This window comes from Doryrhamphus excisus, linkage group LG9 (genome assembly GCF_037039965.1).
Source record: "Doryrhamphus excisus strain RoL-2023G ecotype Guam linkage group LG9, RoL_Dexc_Guam_v1.1, whole genome shotgun sequence".
In the NCBI taxonomy this organism is placed as follows: Eukaryota; Metazoa; Chordata; class Actinopteri; order Syngnathiformes; family Syngnathidae; genus Doryrhamphus; species Doryrhamphus excisus.
The window spans coordinates 17,782,819-17,798,514 of record NC_136365.1 but is presented as its reverse complement, the minus strand read 5'-3'; the positions used below and the strand labels follow the sequence as shown (position 1 = coordinate 17,798,514).

The window sequence follows — 15,696 nt, the reverse complement described above, 5'->3', positions numbered from 1 at the left end:
AGATCTTCCGCAATCTGCACCTATTCATCTGTATTTCTTTGGATTTCGTGCCTCCAGGCACGCCTACTCTGCTGTGGTTGGTCACACTGTCAGTGCTTAGAAGGACTTACAATTTGTGCCGCTAGCTGCAAACCCAACATGCAAAACGTTAGCTTTGCTTTATCGAGCTGAGTGTCGAGCTGACTTAACGGTGCGTTAAGTCCATACTCGACATCCTGTCCGTGCTGCTCAAGCTTGACCAAGTCGCCCATAAACATGTCACGCACCTTTTCTAATGATGTAAGTGATTAGCTTAGATGAGAGGTGACATAAATGTGTCACGAGCCACCAGTTGAGAATCATTGATATAATAGCATTTTTTAGCATTTTAGCATCTGTCGTTTTGGGTCACTGAGTTGTTATCAGTGGATCACATGGTCTTTGCCCAAAATAATAGTGCAATGACCTGATGTCCATGAACTGAACTATACACTGTATCTGATGGAGAAGAGTGAGGCAGTGAAGCGAAAGCTCATGTGTTGCTTGGGAGAATTCCACCCACAATGTTAACTACCAGGTACAAAATGGCGGTACTGTTTATGCCCACTTGGATCTCTTGACCCCTGACAGAGAGGTGGTCTACAAAAAAAATGCTCCTCCTATTATTATGAAACTTACTAAGTGTTGAATTAGAGTAACTGTACTCGCTTGATTTGTAACTACCTGCACCGACTCCTATAGAGCAGCTACACACAATAATCAGCACAGAAAGCTTTCTAGATCTTCATGATTCTGCACCTCTTTCTGTAGTGTTTTCGTGGAGTTCCCGCTTCCCACCCAAAGGGTCCGTTTAATTTACTCCATTCCCAAGCGCTCCTGAGGACTTCTGGATACATAGGTCTGCCTTTACTGAGTGCAAGCGATCTCCAGCCCATATAAAGATGCCTGGCTCGTATTGACGATAGTAGAACTCGGTTTCTAACACCAACTTTTTTCAGGGCTCACTTCCAAATAACTCAATAATACAAGTTTTGACAGCTGTAAATGGAAGTGGTGTATTTCCTGATGAAGGCATATATTATCTTTGCCAAGGAAATCTAGTATATCAGTATGGTTCGGTATCACACAGGAAGTATTTAAGATGATTTTTAAGCAGTTGTTTGTTGTGACCAGCTCGTCCTTGTCAAGTCTTTGCTCCCCATGTAAGCATCTGTTCTGTCTCATCTTTGCGTCTTGTCCATCAAGCCTATTCATAAGTAATGAGCAGGCAGGCAGCAGGCAGACATGCTGGCTGGGCAGCCTTCATCCCAACGGACCACACTCACTTATCCCACACATTCATGACATATGCATCCAGTATTTCTCTTCTTGAAAATGTCTTGTGACTATCGGGGGCGGGGTGGCATGATTGTATTACCTTTGTCTGACTGACTGACTGATTGAATTAGTAGAAATAACAATCAACATCTATGAAAAGTTAATAACATGTCAGACACTGTCAGGATGTATGATGGTTTTAAGTATTATTACGACCACAGATATTTTCATAAAACAGTTTCTCATATTTCTAAAAATGGAACATTGCATCATCATTTCTATTTATCTTCCAATAAGATGATTTCCCTGCAAAAAGTGAAATCTAAGCAAGCTTAACGGCATGAAATAGAGGTTATTATACTTATTTGTCAAGCACTTATCAAATCCACAGTCAATCGTATCTCGCCACATTGCGATGTGTATTTTGCGGCTTCACTCTATCGTGGTTTTCAAACATATTATCTAATAAGTCATGCTGTTGCATGGTGGAATGCGACAAAAAATTAAGAAGCCACATTAAAATTGTGAATGCAGTATTCTACATTGGTCACTAGGTGTCAGTAATTGCTCACTGAGACAAGCACCAGACTTAGAAAGGCTTATATTTCAAGTTTAAATGATCTAAAAACGGGTCTGGAATCAATTAACTGCTATAAAGTCGGGATTACTGTGTTACTAATCTGGCAACTGCACATTTGACTTGCTTAACTGCCATTTTACTTGCTACAAGCATTTTTGGCACGTCAATAGTTGGGGAAAATATCTTCAAAAATCTTCAACCTTAGCAAAAACATTGTTTTTTTTCCAAATTTAAGGACAGATGTTAGTGTGGGGCTGCACGGCGGACGAGTGGTTAGCGTGCAGACCTCACAGCTAGGTTTCAATCCCACCCTTGGCCATCTCATTGTGGAGTTCGCATGTCCTCCCACATTCCAAAAACATGCTAGGTTAATTGACGACTCCAAATTATCCATAGGTATGAATGTGAGTGTGAATGGTTGTTTGTCTATATGTGCCCTGTGATTAGCTGGCCACCAGTCCAGGGTGTACCCCGCCCAAAGACAGCTGGGATAGGCTCCAGCACCCCCCGGGACCCTTGTGAGGATAAGCGGTCGAAAATGAATGAATGAATGTTAATGTGCTCAGCGTGTGCCATGTAAAGACATTGAATAAAAGTGGGATGACAACACTACCCTGTGGAACACCACACAACCTTTTCTATTGAAGCACGCCCAAAATCAGCACTTTGGCATCCCTACCATATGTCTAAACATCAGGGCTCACTGCTTTCATTTTATCTGGTTGTGTTTGTCTGTTTTATATTGTCCACCAGGAAGACCAGCTGTTCCCAAAACAAACAGGGCATTTTCAAAGTCTGGTTTTTACCTTCGCACTACCGCTAGCCATGAATCCGGCTGCACTGTATTGGTTTACAGGGTAGATGTGTGTCGATATGGAGAGGCAGTTCTACTTTGTCTTCTTTACTCTGAGTACCATGATGCTGAATGTTCCAAACAATCCGATTACAAATACATGTACTGTGACAGCCCTAGAATTGCATGTTTTTTGCTGAAAAAGCATCAAAATGTTGTCACTTTTTTGACTGTTTATGTCCATAACAGGAATGTTTTAAGAACTGTAGCAAATATTGCGATAATCTCTTAACTGTAATCTGACTTCAAATACATGTACAGTTACGCCCCTACTAAATAGTAATAGTAGATGTTGTGGTTTCCTCCTAAGGGCTAAGAAAATATAACCTCCTTGCTGGAGGTAAGAAATGTTGCAGGCGAACCACACCCACTTGTTTGGAGGCAGGAAAACATATGCTTATGTTTTGTCATTGTAGAGCATCTTTGGTTTCACTCCTTCACTGCTGCATACAGTACGACCACTACGGAACGTATCATATCAAGCTAGAAATAACCTCGCTTCCTTTTCCTCCTTCTCAGATGACATGGCGCCCTCAGTACCGCAGCTCCAAGTTCCGGCACGTGTTTGGAAAAGCCGCCGCCAAGGAGAGCTGCTATGACGGCGTGCCCATCACACGCAGTGTCCAGGACAACACTTTCTGCGCAGTCAACCCTCGCTTCCTGGCCGTCATCACCGAGTGCGCCGGTGGGGGGTCCTTCCTGGTTCTGACAGTCCATCATGTGAGTAATCATAATAACATAAAGACTGTGATAGTTTTTTTTATAAAGTATCATTATATGAAATAATTTATAGAAAATGTGAAATAAATATTTTGTTACTATGGTACCCACTATGTCATTGTATGGTCATATCATTATTTAAAAAAAAAACAAAGAACAAAACAAAAAACAACAACCTTGAACTGTATTATGGAAAGCAGGAAGTGAACAAATGTAACAGTTACTGATTGTAAAAGTACCCGATGGAGGGGTAGGATTTAATAATCATGTGAGTAATCATAATAACAAAGGACTGTGATAGTTTTTTATAAAGTCTCATTATATTCAATAATTTATAGAAAATGTGAAAAATATTTTGTTACTATGGTACCCATTATGTCATTGTATGGTCATATCATTATTTATAAAAAAAATTGTGATAGTTTTTTATAAAGTCTCATTATATTCAATAATTTATAGAAAATGTGAAACACATATTTTGTTACTATGGTACCCATTATGTCATTGTATGGTCATATCATCAAAACAAAACCTTAAACTGTATTATGGAAAGCAGGAAGTGAACAAATGTAACAGTTACTGATTGTAAAAGTACCAGATGGAGGGGTAGGATTTAATAAGCTTTGCTTCTTCCTACTCCTTTTGGACATGTGGAACTGTGAACTGATTATGTGATGCATTCAATTGTAATCGGATGCATGTTCAAATGAAATAAAACCATTGCCATTTACTGTTATCTTGTTATGTTTCATCAGACGGGTAAAGTGGACCCTCACCACCCTCGAGTGACGGGCCACAGAGGCAATGTGTTAGACATCAAATGGAATCCTTTCAACGACTACCGCATCGCTTCCTGCTCCGAGGACACCACGGTTGGTAATCTCATACACATTGTCTGTTCACTGAATAGTACGAGGGAGTAGCGGTAGATAATTTTTTTGGCCTCGCTGTCGGCTTAAAGCAGAACTTGGGAGTCATTCCACACATTCCTCTGCACTGTGCTGGTAGGTCAGAATATTGTAAATCATCACGCTTTGCCTCTGAAATGATGCCAGCATTGCAGCATGCAGTTGTATTAAAAACTATGATTAGAATTAAGGAACCTTTTTTTCAAGTTATACTTTATTTATATGAATATTCATTAATTTTCCTCACAAGGGTCGCAGGAGGGTGCTGGAGCCTATCCCAGCTGTCTTCAGGCGAGAGGCGGGGTACACCCTGGACTGGTCGCCGGCCAATCACAGGGCACATATAGACAAACAACCATTCACACTCACATTCATACCTATGGACAATTTGGAGTCGCCAATTAACCTAGCATGTTTTTGGAATGTGGAATGTGGCACGGCGGTCGTGTGGTTAGCGCGCAGACCTCACAGCTAGGAGACCAGGGTTCAATTCCACCCTCGGCCATCTCTGTGTGGAGTTTGCATGTTCTCCCCGTGCATGCGTGGGTTTTCTCCGGGTACTCCGGTTTCCTCCCACATTCCAAAAACATGCTAGGTTAATTGGCAACTCCAAATTGTCCATAGGTATGAATGTGAGTGTGAATGGTTGTTTGTCTATATGTGCCCTGTGATTGGCTGGCGACCAGTCCAGGGTGTACCTTGCCTTTTGCCCAAAGACAGCTGGGATAGGCTCCAGCACCCTCCTGCGACCCTTGTGAGGAAAAAGCGGTAGAAAATGAATGAGAGGAAAAAGCGGTAGAAAATGAATGAAATGAATGAATGATTTTGGAATGTGGGAGGAAACTGGAGTACCCGGAGAAAACCCACGCATGCACGGGGAGAACATACAAACTCCACACAGAGATGGCTGAGGGTGGAATTGAACGTGGGTCTTGGGTCTACGCGCTAACCACTCGACCGCCGTACAGCCCAAGTGTTATCTTATTTATGCCTAATATGTCTTATTTTCTGTGGTTATACAAAGGTAAAGATGACTATAGGGGTGTTATTTCATGACTTGGGGGCTCTAATAATGTTACAAAACATACATAGAAAATGTAAGGAAAAATACCCAAACCTCCATGCAGGTGAAGGTGTGGGAGATTCCTCCTCACGGTTTGTTGAAGAACATGACCGTACCATGGAAGGAGCTCCAGGGTCACAGTCGCAGGGTGGGCCTCATTGAGTGGCACCCCACCGCCAACAACATCCTGTTCAGCACGGCGTACGACTACAAGGTAACGACCAAAACATCCTTCTAGTTGAGACGTGATTAGGAATAATGTGAATTTATTTCTTTAGTTATAAAACCATTCCTAACCACTCGATATATGTTCTCAGGTCATGATCTGGAACCTGGACTGTCCTGAGCAGGTGATCAAGAACCCAGTACGGACGCTGAGCCAGCACACAGACGTAGTCCTGTCCATGTCTTTCAACACGGACGGCAGCGTCTTGGCCACCACTTGCAAAGACAGGAAGTTGCGACTCCTGGAGCCACGTTCAGGAAGCCTCCTGCAGGTACCTTTCCTGTCCGTTACAACATGACATGACATCTCCACAGGAAGTAAGAACTCGGAGGAGTGAGTCTCAGAGTGGCTCCTGTGTACTCTCTCAGGCGCTCATCCAGCACCACACAGCCAAAAGTGACACCTCTGTCCTGGCATAGCTGACCTGACCTCCACGCCCTTTTGTGCTCGCTTCCTTCTCCGGTGGATCACATGACTTGAATGTTACGATGAATTCAAGCTGACCTGTGATTGTTTCTCAGGAAGCCAACTGTAAGACGCACAAGGCCAGTAAAGTGATCATCCTGGGCAACGTGAAGAAGCTTCTCACGTCGGGAACATCCAGATGGAACGACCGTCAGATTGCTCTCTGGGATCTGGTAAGTGAAAAGGCCTTTTATTATTATTTCTTTCCTTGTGATCCTTGTGTTTAAGGATCTAAAAACCTCCAAACCCAAAAAGATCTTGCATATGACCGAGCAGCCAAGGTTAAAGCGTTGTAGCGACAGAGTGATGACGTTTGTGCATCATCATCATCATCACATCTGTACAGTCCAGCTGATTCGTCCTCTGACCTCATTCTGTCTGACACCCAAAGAGAGTCGTCACGTCCGTCATGTTATGGAATCATCAGCAAGCGCTACATGTTCATGTAACACCTCACTAAGGTCACATTGTTAGAAGTGTCCGTCCTTGTTTAGGATTGATCACGGTGAAAGAACAGGGGCGCTGTCGTCATAACATTTACAACTCTGCCATCTAGTGGACAAACACAATAACAACCCTAATCAGGGCCTCACTCGCAGCACTAACTCCAACAAATACATATTTTAGTGTATAGTGGAGTAGTGTGTAATACTGTGCAGTGTAGTGTAGCTACAATCAATATTAATAAATAAATAAATAATTTTCTAAATTTTAACATTATTCGAGCCCTCTGGACATGAAATAACACCCCTATGGTCACCTTTACACTCTCTGTTATTCTCTGTTTACACCACCTTGCGCAGGCTATTGGATCACTGCAAAAGATGGCTGCCGCCAGCATAGCAAGCTACCATGTTAAACAGCTACTTACTTAATCTAAACTTAAGGAAGTATTTCAAACGATCATGCAATAGTATATGGGTTTGTAGTGTAGTGTACAGGTTAATAGTATATGGGTTTGTAGTGTAGTGTACAGGTTAATAGTATATGGGTTTGTAGTGTAGTGTACAGGTTAATAGTATATGGGTTTGTAGTGTAGTGTACAGGTTAATAGTATATGGGTTTGTAGTGTAGTGTACAGGTTAATAGTATATGGGTTTGTAGTGTAGTGTACAGGTTAATAGTATATGGGTTTGTAGTGTAGTGTACAGGTTAATAGTATATGGGTTTGTAGTGTAGTGTACAGGTTAATAGTATATGGGTTTGTAGTGTAGTGTACAGGTTAATAGTATATGGGTTTGTAGTGTAGTGTACAGGTTAATAGTGGATGGGTTTGTAGTGTAGTGGATGGGGTTGTAGTGTAGTGTACAGGTTAATAGTGGGTGGGTTTGTAGTGTAGTGTACAGGTTAATAGTGTATGGTTTTGTAGTTTAGTGTACAGGTTAATAGTGGATGGGGTTGTAGTGTAGTGTACAGGTTAATAGTGGATGGGGTTTGTACTGTAGTGTACAGGTTAATAGTGGATGGGGTTTGTAGTGTAGTGTACAGGTTAATAGTGGATGGGTTTGTAGTGGATGGGGTTGTAGTGTAGTGTACAGGTTAATAGTGGATGGGTTTGTAGTGGATGGGGTTGTAGTGTAGTGTACAGGTTAATAGTGGATGGGTTTGTAGTGGATGGGGTTGTAGTGTAGTGTACAGGTTAATGGTGGATGGGTTTGTAGTGGATGGGGTTGTAGTGTAGTGTACAGGTTAATAGTGGATGGGTTTGTAGTGCAGTGGATGGGGTTGTAGTGTAGTGTACAGGTTAATAGTGTATGGAGTTTGTAGTGTAGTGTACAGGTTAATAGTGGATGGGGTTGTAGTGTAGTGGATGGGGTTGTAGTGCAGTGTACAGGTTAATAGTGGATGGGTTTGTAGTGTAGTGTACAAGTTCATAGTGTGTGGGGTTTGTAGTGTAGTGTACAGGTTAATAGTGGATGGGTTGTAGTATAGTGGATGGGGTTGTAGTGTAGTGTACAGGTTAATAGTAGATGGGGTTGTAGTGTAGTGGATGGGGTTGTATTGTAGTGTACAGGTTAATAGTGGATGGGGTTGTAGTGTAGTGGATGGGGTTGTAGTGTACAGGTTAATAGTACATGGGGTTGTAGTATAGTGGATGGGGTTGTATTGTAGTGTACAGGTTAATAGTGGATGGGTTTGTAGTGTAGTGGATGGGGTTGTAGTGTACAGGTTAAGGTTTGTAGTGTAGCGTGTGACGTGTCCACTTGCAGGTTAAGGTTTGTAGTGTAGCGTGTGACGTGTCCACTTGGTGTTTTGATGTGCAAGAGTGAAATGTGGAAGGAGGATTACGTCCCAAGCGAAGGATTAGGGATGGAGCGCTCCACGTTTTTAATACTGTACGCCGTTGGAGAGTGATTTATTTTATGCTGCTCTAGATTCAGATGACTAAATGTTTGTGTCACGTGGCACTTTGGCTTTCACTGTTAAAATATTTGGATTTTATTCAATATTACTGACTAGATAGACAGTTTTTTATAAAGTTTTTTTTATGAGTAAATTCAATGTATTTTAAAGTATATTGTTTTAACCTCCTTTTTATCTGATTAGTAATATACTTTACTATGTTATTCTAGCTATTGTATATTCATAATATGTATAGTGGAACCTTGATTCGTTCCAAAAGAGCCGACTCGAACCACATATTTGTAACGCATATGTCCTGTAAGCAAATATGTAAATCCAAACAAAAACAAGTTTTTAGATTTTTTTTATAGTAAATCCAAGACCGAAAACATTGTGGATGCTAACTGAGGTTCCAATTATTTTTATACATATTGTATATAAAATGACACATTTTATATACAGTATTTTACCCCCTTTTATCCTTTTTTTGGCTTACTTTACTGCTTTTTTTGTCTTATTTTTTTTTTTTAATATATTTTTTTATTTCCGATATTGGTTTTGCCCAAAACCTTTGTCGATATTGTCCAACTCTCCATTTCCGATACCGATATGCAACTTGGCATATCTCCTGTGATGCAATGAACAGCTATGTGTTGTATACAGCATTTTTTAATAATAAAATCTGATACTGATAATTATCAGCGTTGATATTTATTATATTATTGTCTCTCTTATTTGTTTTATTTTGCCTTGTAACTCCTTCATTGAAATGCATTTATTTTATCTTTTTACTTGTTCTTTTGTTTTATTTTACAGCCTTAGTTTGAATATTTTTTATTTTATTTTATTGCCTACCTCTTTTTTTTTAAACTTTACTTTACAACCTTCATTTTGTTTTATTGCCTTACTTTTTTTTTTAACGTGACTTACTTTTTTATGACTTTATTTTACTGTCTTCCTTGAAGTGTTAGGATAGTTCTTAACAGCTGCCATCATTTTTATGACTTAGCATTTCTGTATGCTGTACAAATAAAATCTAATTATTACTATGATTATATTTGTATCCTAGGATGATCTGTCAGTGCCTTTGTTAGAGGAGAACCTCGATGGGTCGTCGGGGGTCCTCTTCCCTTTCTACGACCCTGACACACACATGCTGTACCTGGCTGGAAAGGTGAGTCCTTATTGACACGCTCGGCATAATTGAAGTTAGAGCTTCTACTGTCTGCTCCTTCAGGGTGACGGGAACATCAGGTACTACGAGATCAGCTCCGAGAAGCCGTACATCCACTACCTGACAGAGTACCGCTCCAGCTTACCTCAGAAAGGGATGGGTAAGTGGCGCCAGACTCAAATGCAAATGTAAACAAACGTGTCGAGCAAATAGCCTGCAGGCCTTCAAGACGCTCAAACACAGTTGATGAACTCAAATGGTGCTTTTGTGGGTCAGGTTTTTTTTTCCCATAAGAAATAATGAAAAAACAAATAGTCATCTCTGGCTAAATCGCTGTTCAAATATCACTCTCACCCTATGGGGGTTTTCAAATATCAATCATTAACAAATGTGGTTGAATACGGCCTATTATTAGTAAAGAATATGTACTTATTCTTATTAACTTATTCCATTTTTGGACATAAAAATGGTTGAATGAACTCAAATACAAGTACTCTATTCAACTTTGGCCACTAGGTGTCAGTAATTGTTCGGTGAGACAGGCACTAGGAACCCAATGCATTGATATTTTTTATAAATATATAAATATAAATATATTAAAATATATATATAATAAAATTATATATATATACATGTATGTGTATGTATGTATGTATGTATGTATGTATGTATGTATGTATATACGTATATGTATGTATATATATATATGTATGTATGTATATGTATGTATATATTTTTTTTAATTATTATTGTTATTCATTCATTCATTCATTATCCTCACGAGGGTCGCTTGAGCCTATCCCAGCTGTCTTTGGGCGAGAGGCGGGGTACACCCTGGACTGGTGGCCAGCCAATCACAGGGCACTTATAGACAAACAACCATTCACACTCACATTCATACCTATGGACAATTTGGAGTCGCCAATTAACCTAGCATGTTTTTGGAATGTGGGAGGAAACCGGAGTACCCGGAGAAAACCCACGCATGCACGGGGAGAACATGCAAACATGTTAGTGGAATTGAACACAGGTCTCGGGTCTGCGTGCTAGCCACTCGATCGCCGTGCAGCCCAACTGTTATCTTAGTTATGTCTAATATGTCTTATTTTCTGTGGTTATACAACTGTAAAGGTGACCATAGGGGTGTTATTTCATGACTTGGGGGCTCTAATAATGTTACAAAACATATTTCCAAGATCTTATCATGTTTCTCTGTCATAACTATGAAAATATAGCATTTATTTAATTTTACTTTGTGGTAAATCACTTGTGATAGTCGGGTCTGGATAAACCGTGATAAACAAGGGACCAATGTAATCTTTTCCAGGTTTTTTTCCACCTCAATTTAAGACTTTTTTTTGGGGGGGGGGGCTTTTTCTTGCTGATTGGCTGTTTGGCTGCAGGTGTGATGCCAAAGAGAGGCCTGGACGTGAGCTCGTGCGAAGTGTTCCGGTTCTACAAGCTGGTGACCATCAAGAGTCTGATTGAGCCTCTGTCCATGATCGTACCTCGCCGGGTAAGAAAGACGCCAGCGGGCGTGGGAATCTAACCACACGTTCACATGTTGTCGTCTTTCCAGTCGGAGTCCTACCAGGAGGACATTTATCCCATGACGGCGGGGAATAAAGCTGCCTTGACTGCAGACGAGTGGCTGAGCGGCTTGGACAAAGGTGCCAATCAAACCTTTACTACTTCCTGTCAGTCATATATGTACACCACGGCTCTAGAGAGTGTAACCCGGGGACTAATGTAGGCTTCTACATTGGCCACTAGGGGTCAGTAATTGTAACGTGGTCTACTGTTGAGGCCATAACCTCCAATGTCACTTTCGCCCACCACTATGGTCCACTTGGGCCGGAGGTTTTTTGCCCTTCACTCACACGTCTTGATAATTCTACAAAAGTAGAATGTAGCACTGGTAGTGAGGATTTTGGAGCAGCTGTCCCACATGTTGTTATGTCCCCGGGGAAACAGGTTGGACTGCACATGTTCCATTTGTATTATTTTATTATTATTATTATTTTATTATTATTATATTAATATATATAAATATTATTATTATATTAATATATAAATATTATTAATATATAATAATAATATATATTATTTATATATCTATATACTATTTTTTATTATCTAATATGTCCTATTTTCTCTGATTATATCTACTATATTGGGTGATAGACACATAAAGGTGATCATAGGGGTGCTACTTAATGTGTAAAGGACTCTAATAATGTTGAACACAGTCAAAAGGGAAAGACGTGTGTATTATTTTATTATTAAAATTATTATTATTATTATATTATTAATATATATAAATATTATTATTGTATTATTTATATATATATATAATCAGTAATATATATAAATAATATTATATATATATATATATGTATATACACTATTATATTTATTATCTAATATGTTCTATTTTCTCTGATTATATCTCCTATATTGGGTGATAGACACATAAAGGTGATCATAGGGGTGCTATTTAATGTGTAAAGGACTCTAATAATGTTGAACACAGTCAAAAGGGAAAGACGTGTGTATTATTTTATTATTAAAACTAATATATTATTAATATAAATATTATTATGATTATACTATTAATATATATAAATATTATAATATATATATATACACTATTATATTTTTTTATTATCTAATATGTCCTATTTTCTCTGATTATATGTACTATATTGGGTGATACACACATAAAGGTGATCATAGGGGTGCTACTTAATGTGTAAAGGACTCTAATAATGTTGAACACAGTCAAAAGGGAAAGACGTGTGTTGATTTTGGACGATGGACAAAATTCCGAAACAAAGAGTAGTTTTCCTTTTAACAACAGCATGCTCCTGTCTTATAAGGATCTTTAGGATCTTTGAGTGTATATATATATATATGTATATATAGTATATATATATATATAGAAAATCTGTGACTGTTTTTTGCTGTTGGTTCTAAAAAAAACAGCAAAACTCTCTGTGATCATGAATTTGACTTCCTGTCCCGTCCAGGCCCGGTGTTGATGTCCCTGAAGCCGGGACACCAAGTGGACGAGTCGTACCATGACATGACCAAGGGGTACAGCAGGTCTCACGGCCGACCGGGTGCGTTGCAGCTGGCCTACATTCAGGACCAGTTGGGCACCAAAGACGGCGAGCAGGACTACGGCCTGGCGGGGGAAGACAGGACAACGGTTAGCAACGGAGAAGACCTCCTGCTCTGCTCTCCGCCAAAGACAGAAAATGAGGTAGTGATTTGACTGTCCAACTTGACTTTGATGCGCGATGGACTGAGGGGGCGTGGCCAGACGTTTACAGCTGGGGACAGCGTCTCACAGAAGAAAAAAAAATGAGACTCCTCCCCCTTTGAAGATGCTTGAGGAGTGATGCTGTCACCTAGTGGTCTGTCCCTGGTCTCAAAGGTCAAAGGTCAAATTAATTTATATGGCATATTCCCAACTGTTAACTGCCCAAATAAAACACACACCTTCCTTCACACACAGTCAACTTCCCTCTTCTATGGTTATCATCACACTTTTTTCCTCACTGCTACCATTGCTTTTTTTTTTTTTTTTTTGCTTAACATCAAAATGTTATTTTCTGCAGGAGCTTTTTTTTTTATTGCAGCGTTATGGTTGACTTTTTTTCTAACATTACAACTTTATGACTTAATTTTTTTATTTATTCTCATTTTTAATAACTTTATGACTTAAAAACATTTTTAATTTATTGTCGTTATCAACTTTTTTTTTTACCTACAGCATTTTAACATTCAACAATTTTAATCTAAGGATACATTCACTGAATTTTAGGAAATATTTTTTTATTTAATTTCTAGTTTTTTTAATTTTAGATTATTGTTTTTATTTAATTGTTTAAATTAAAGATTTTTTTAAAAAATAAATTACATTTTTAAGTGATTATGCCCCTCTCCCCCACCATAAAAAGATCTTTAAAAATATCTTTATTCTCATTCTCAGCTATTTTTTTTTTACCTCTAGCATTGTGATATTCAACAATTTTAATCTCAGGATATATTCACTGAATTTTAGGAAATAATTTATGTTAATTTATTTTTTTTTATTTTGATTTATTGTTTTTATTTAAATTAAAGAAGTTTTTTTAATTTTATTTAATTTTTAAATAATTATGCCCCTTTCTCCCACCGTCTTAATTCTCTTCATAAAAATATATTTAAAAATATCTTGTCATTCTCAGCTATTTTTTTTACCTCTAGCATTGTGACATTAAACCATTTTAATCTGTGGCTATATTCACAGAATTTAGGATGCTTTTGGTTACTTTATTTTATATTATTTTATTTGTTTAAATTTAATATATTTTTTTTCGGTTATATGACTTCACCCCCCTTTTAATTCTCTTAATATTGCTACTTCATTTAAAAAAAATTCCACTCCATCAAGGTATGAAAATGGGTTAAAATGAAATATTAAGACTGACCGTATTGGACCGTCTCGTTCAACCTTTTGCTTACGATGGAGTATCCCAATATTTGTCACATGACTTTCATCCTTCTTCATATCCACAGCTCCGTCTGAAATTCCACAAGCAGCAGGATGAAATTCGGCGGCTGCGTGAGCTCGTCAACCAGAGGGACGTACGCATCAAGCAGCTGGAGCTGGAGATCAAGAACATCAAAAACTCTCAGTCTCCTACCTCACTTTAAGACTTTTTTTTTGGTTTTTTTTGGGGCGTTTTCTTGCTGATTCCCACACTTTGTTGTTATTGTTTTATTAAACTACAACCACGCTCTTCCTGTAGGCACCACACGAGGTGCGCATCCTGTATTGTTGGTGTAAATATGACACGGATTCTTACACACGTGCTTTTAAAAAATACAGTCGTCCCTCGCTATATCACGATATCATGTTTTTATTAGTCTAAAAATATTGAAATATATGACACATGACGTTAGATTACATTACATTTCACACTGCATGGAGCCTAGACGACATTCCACGGCTGATACTGAGTGGAGGAAACAATGGTTCTCCTCTTTAGTGTGGAAGTGGTAAGTTTTTGGCTTCTATGCCTTTCTTCCTCGCTCCGTTTGAAACAAGTTTAGAGTAAGTAAATTGAAGAGGCTGACTAGTTAGCTTGGTAGCTTGCTATGCTAACAGCAATGTGACGTATACAAAGAATAACAAGGGTGTAAAAGTGACTATTGGGGTTTTATTTCAAGTCTGCAGGGCTCTAATCATGTTGAAGCTCATATTTTGAAAAGTAAAATAGAGGATTTCTATGCTACAACTATGAAAATATTTGATTTATTAATACGGAATCCTACTTTGCGAAAGTTCATGTCAGGTCCAGAACAAATTAACTGTGATAAACGAGGGATGACTGTACTATCTTCTGGTCTGTTATTTTTTTATATATATATATATATCACAGCTATGCAACTTTGTAGCTCAGTTTTTTTTTACAACAAAAACTCTTTATAGCTGAAAGAGGGGAAAAGGAAAATGATTTTATTTTCTATCTTGTCATTTCTTGTTTACTGTCTTTTTAATATTTAAGTACAAATGGCTAAGATGGCAGAAAAAGAGCAAAATCAGGGGTTTTGAAGGCATGGCACATATATATAATATTTACATTTAATACAGTTGGGACCTGCCCTACTTCCTCTAAAAATTATTTTCTGGAGCATATTTTGTGACTGTTGCCCCCCCCCCCCCCCCCACTTCCCTCCCCAGCTTGTTTTTGCTCACTAAAAATCCATTCTTGAAATTTTTTTTTATTTTTCTTGAGCCGCTGTGCCACCCCTGAAGTCTTTTGGCCCTTCACATTTTGAAAATCCGTGTTTTTTTTTTAACAGCATGTATCCAGTTTTTTTCCCTGGCTTTTACACTGACTTTTTAATTTTTTTAATCAAAATTGAAATGCAGCTTTTGTACACACATAGGCCAATTGTGTGCTTTAATGTTCATTTCTTACCAAAAAAAAAATGCATCAGGAAGTTGCAGTGCTAAATATAGCACTCAACGTGTTTCTTTACCGCGGTTGGGTCACTCACTGTGTAAAAATATA

General features: G+C 38.6%; 1 protein-coding gene across 1 annotated transcript in view; it reads left to right on the top strand.

The window, feature by feature from the left end:
• Positions 1–15,089, top strand: part of coro2aa (coronin 2Aa) — a 35,806-nt gene extending 20,717 nt beyond the window's left edge. Inside the window, exons 2-12 of the mRNA XM_058065355.2 lie at positions 3,249–3,449; positions 4,205–4,321; positions 5,485–5,634; positions 5,738–5,917; positions 6,168–6,284; positions 9,524–9,628; positions 9,692–9,788; positions 11,032–11,144; positions 11,208–11,298; positions 12,658–12,893; positions 14,195–15,089. Of these exons, the coding sequence (XP_057921338.2) occupies positions 3,249–3,449; positions 4,205–4,321; positions 5,485–5,634; positions 5,738–5,917; positions 6,168–6,284; positions 9,524–9,628; positions 9,692–9,788; positions 11,032–11,144; positions 11,208–11,298; positions 12,658–12,893; positions 14,195–14,332 (1,545 nt within the window). The 3' untranslated portion in view covers positions 14,333–15,089. The remainder of the gene's footprint in view (positions 1–3,248; positions 3,450–4,204; positions 4,322–5,484; positions 5,635–5,737; positions 5,918–6,167; positions 6,285–9,523; positions 9,629–9,691; positions 9,789–11,031; positions 11,145–11,207; positions 11,299–12,657; positions 12,894–14,194) is intronic.
• Positions 15,090–15,696: the final 607 nt, after the last annotated feature.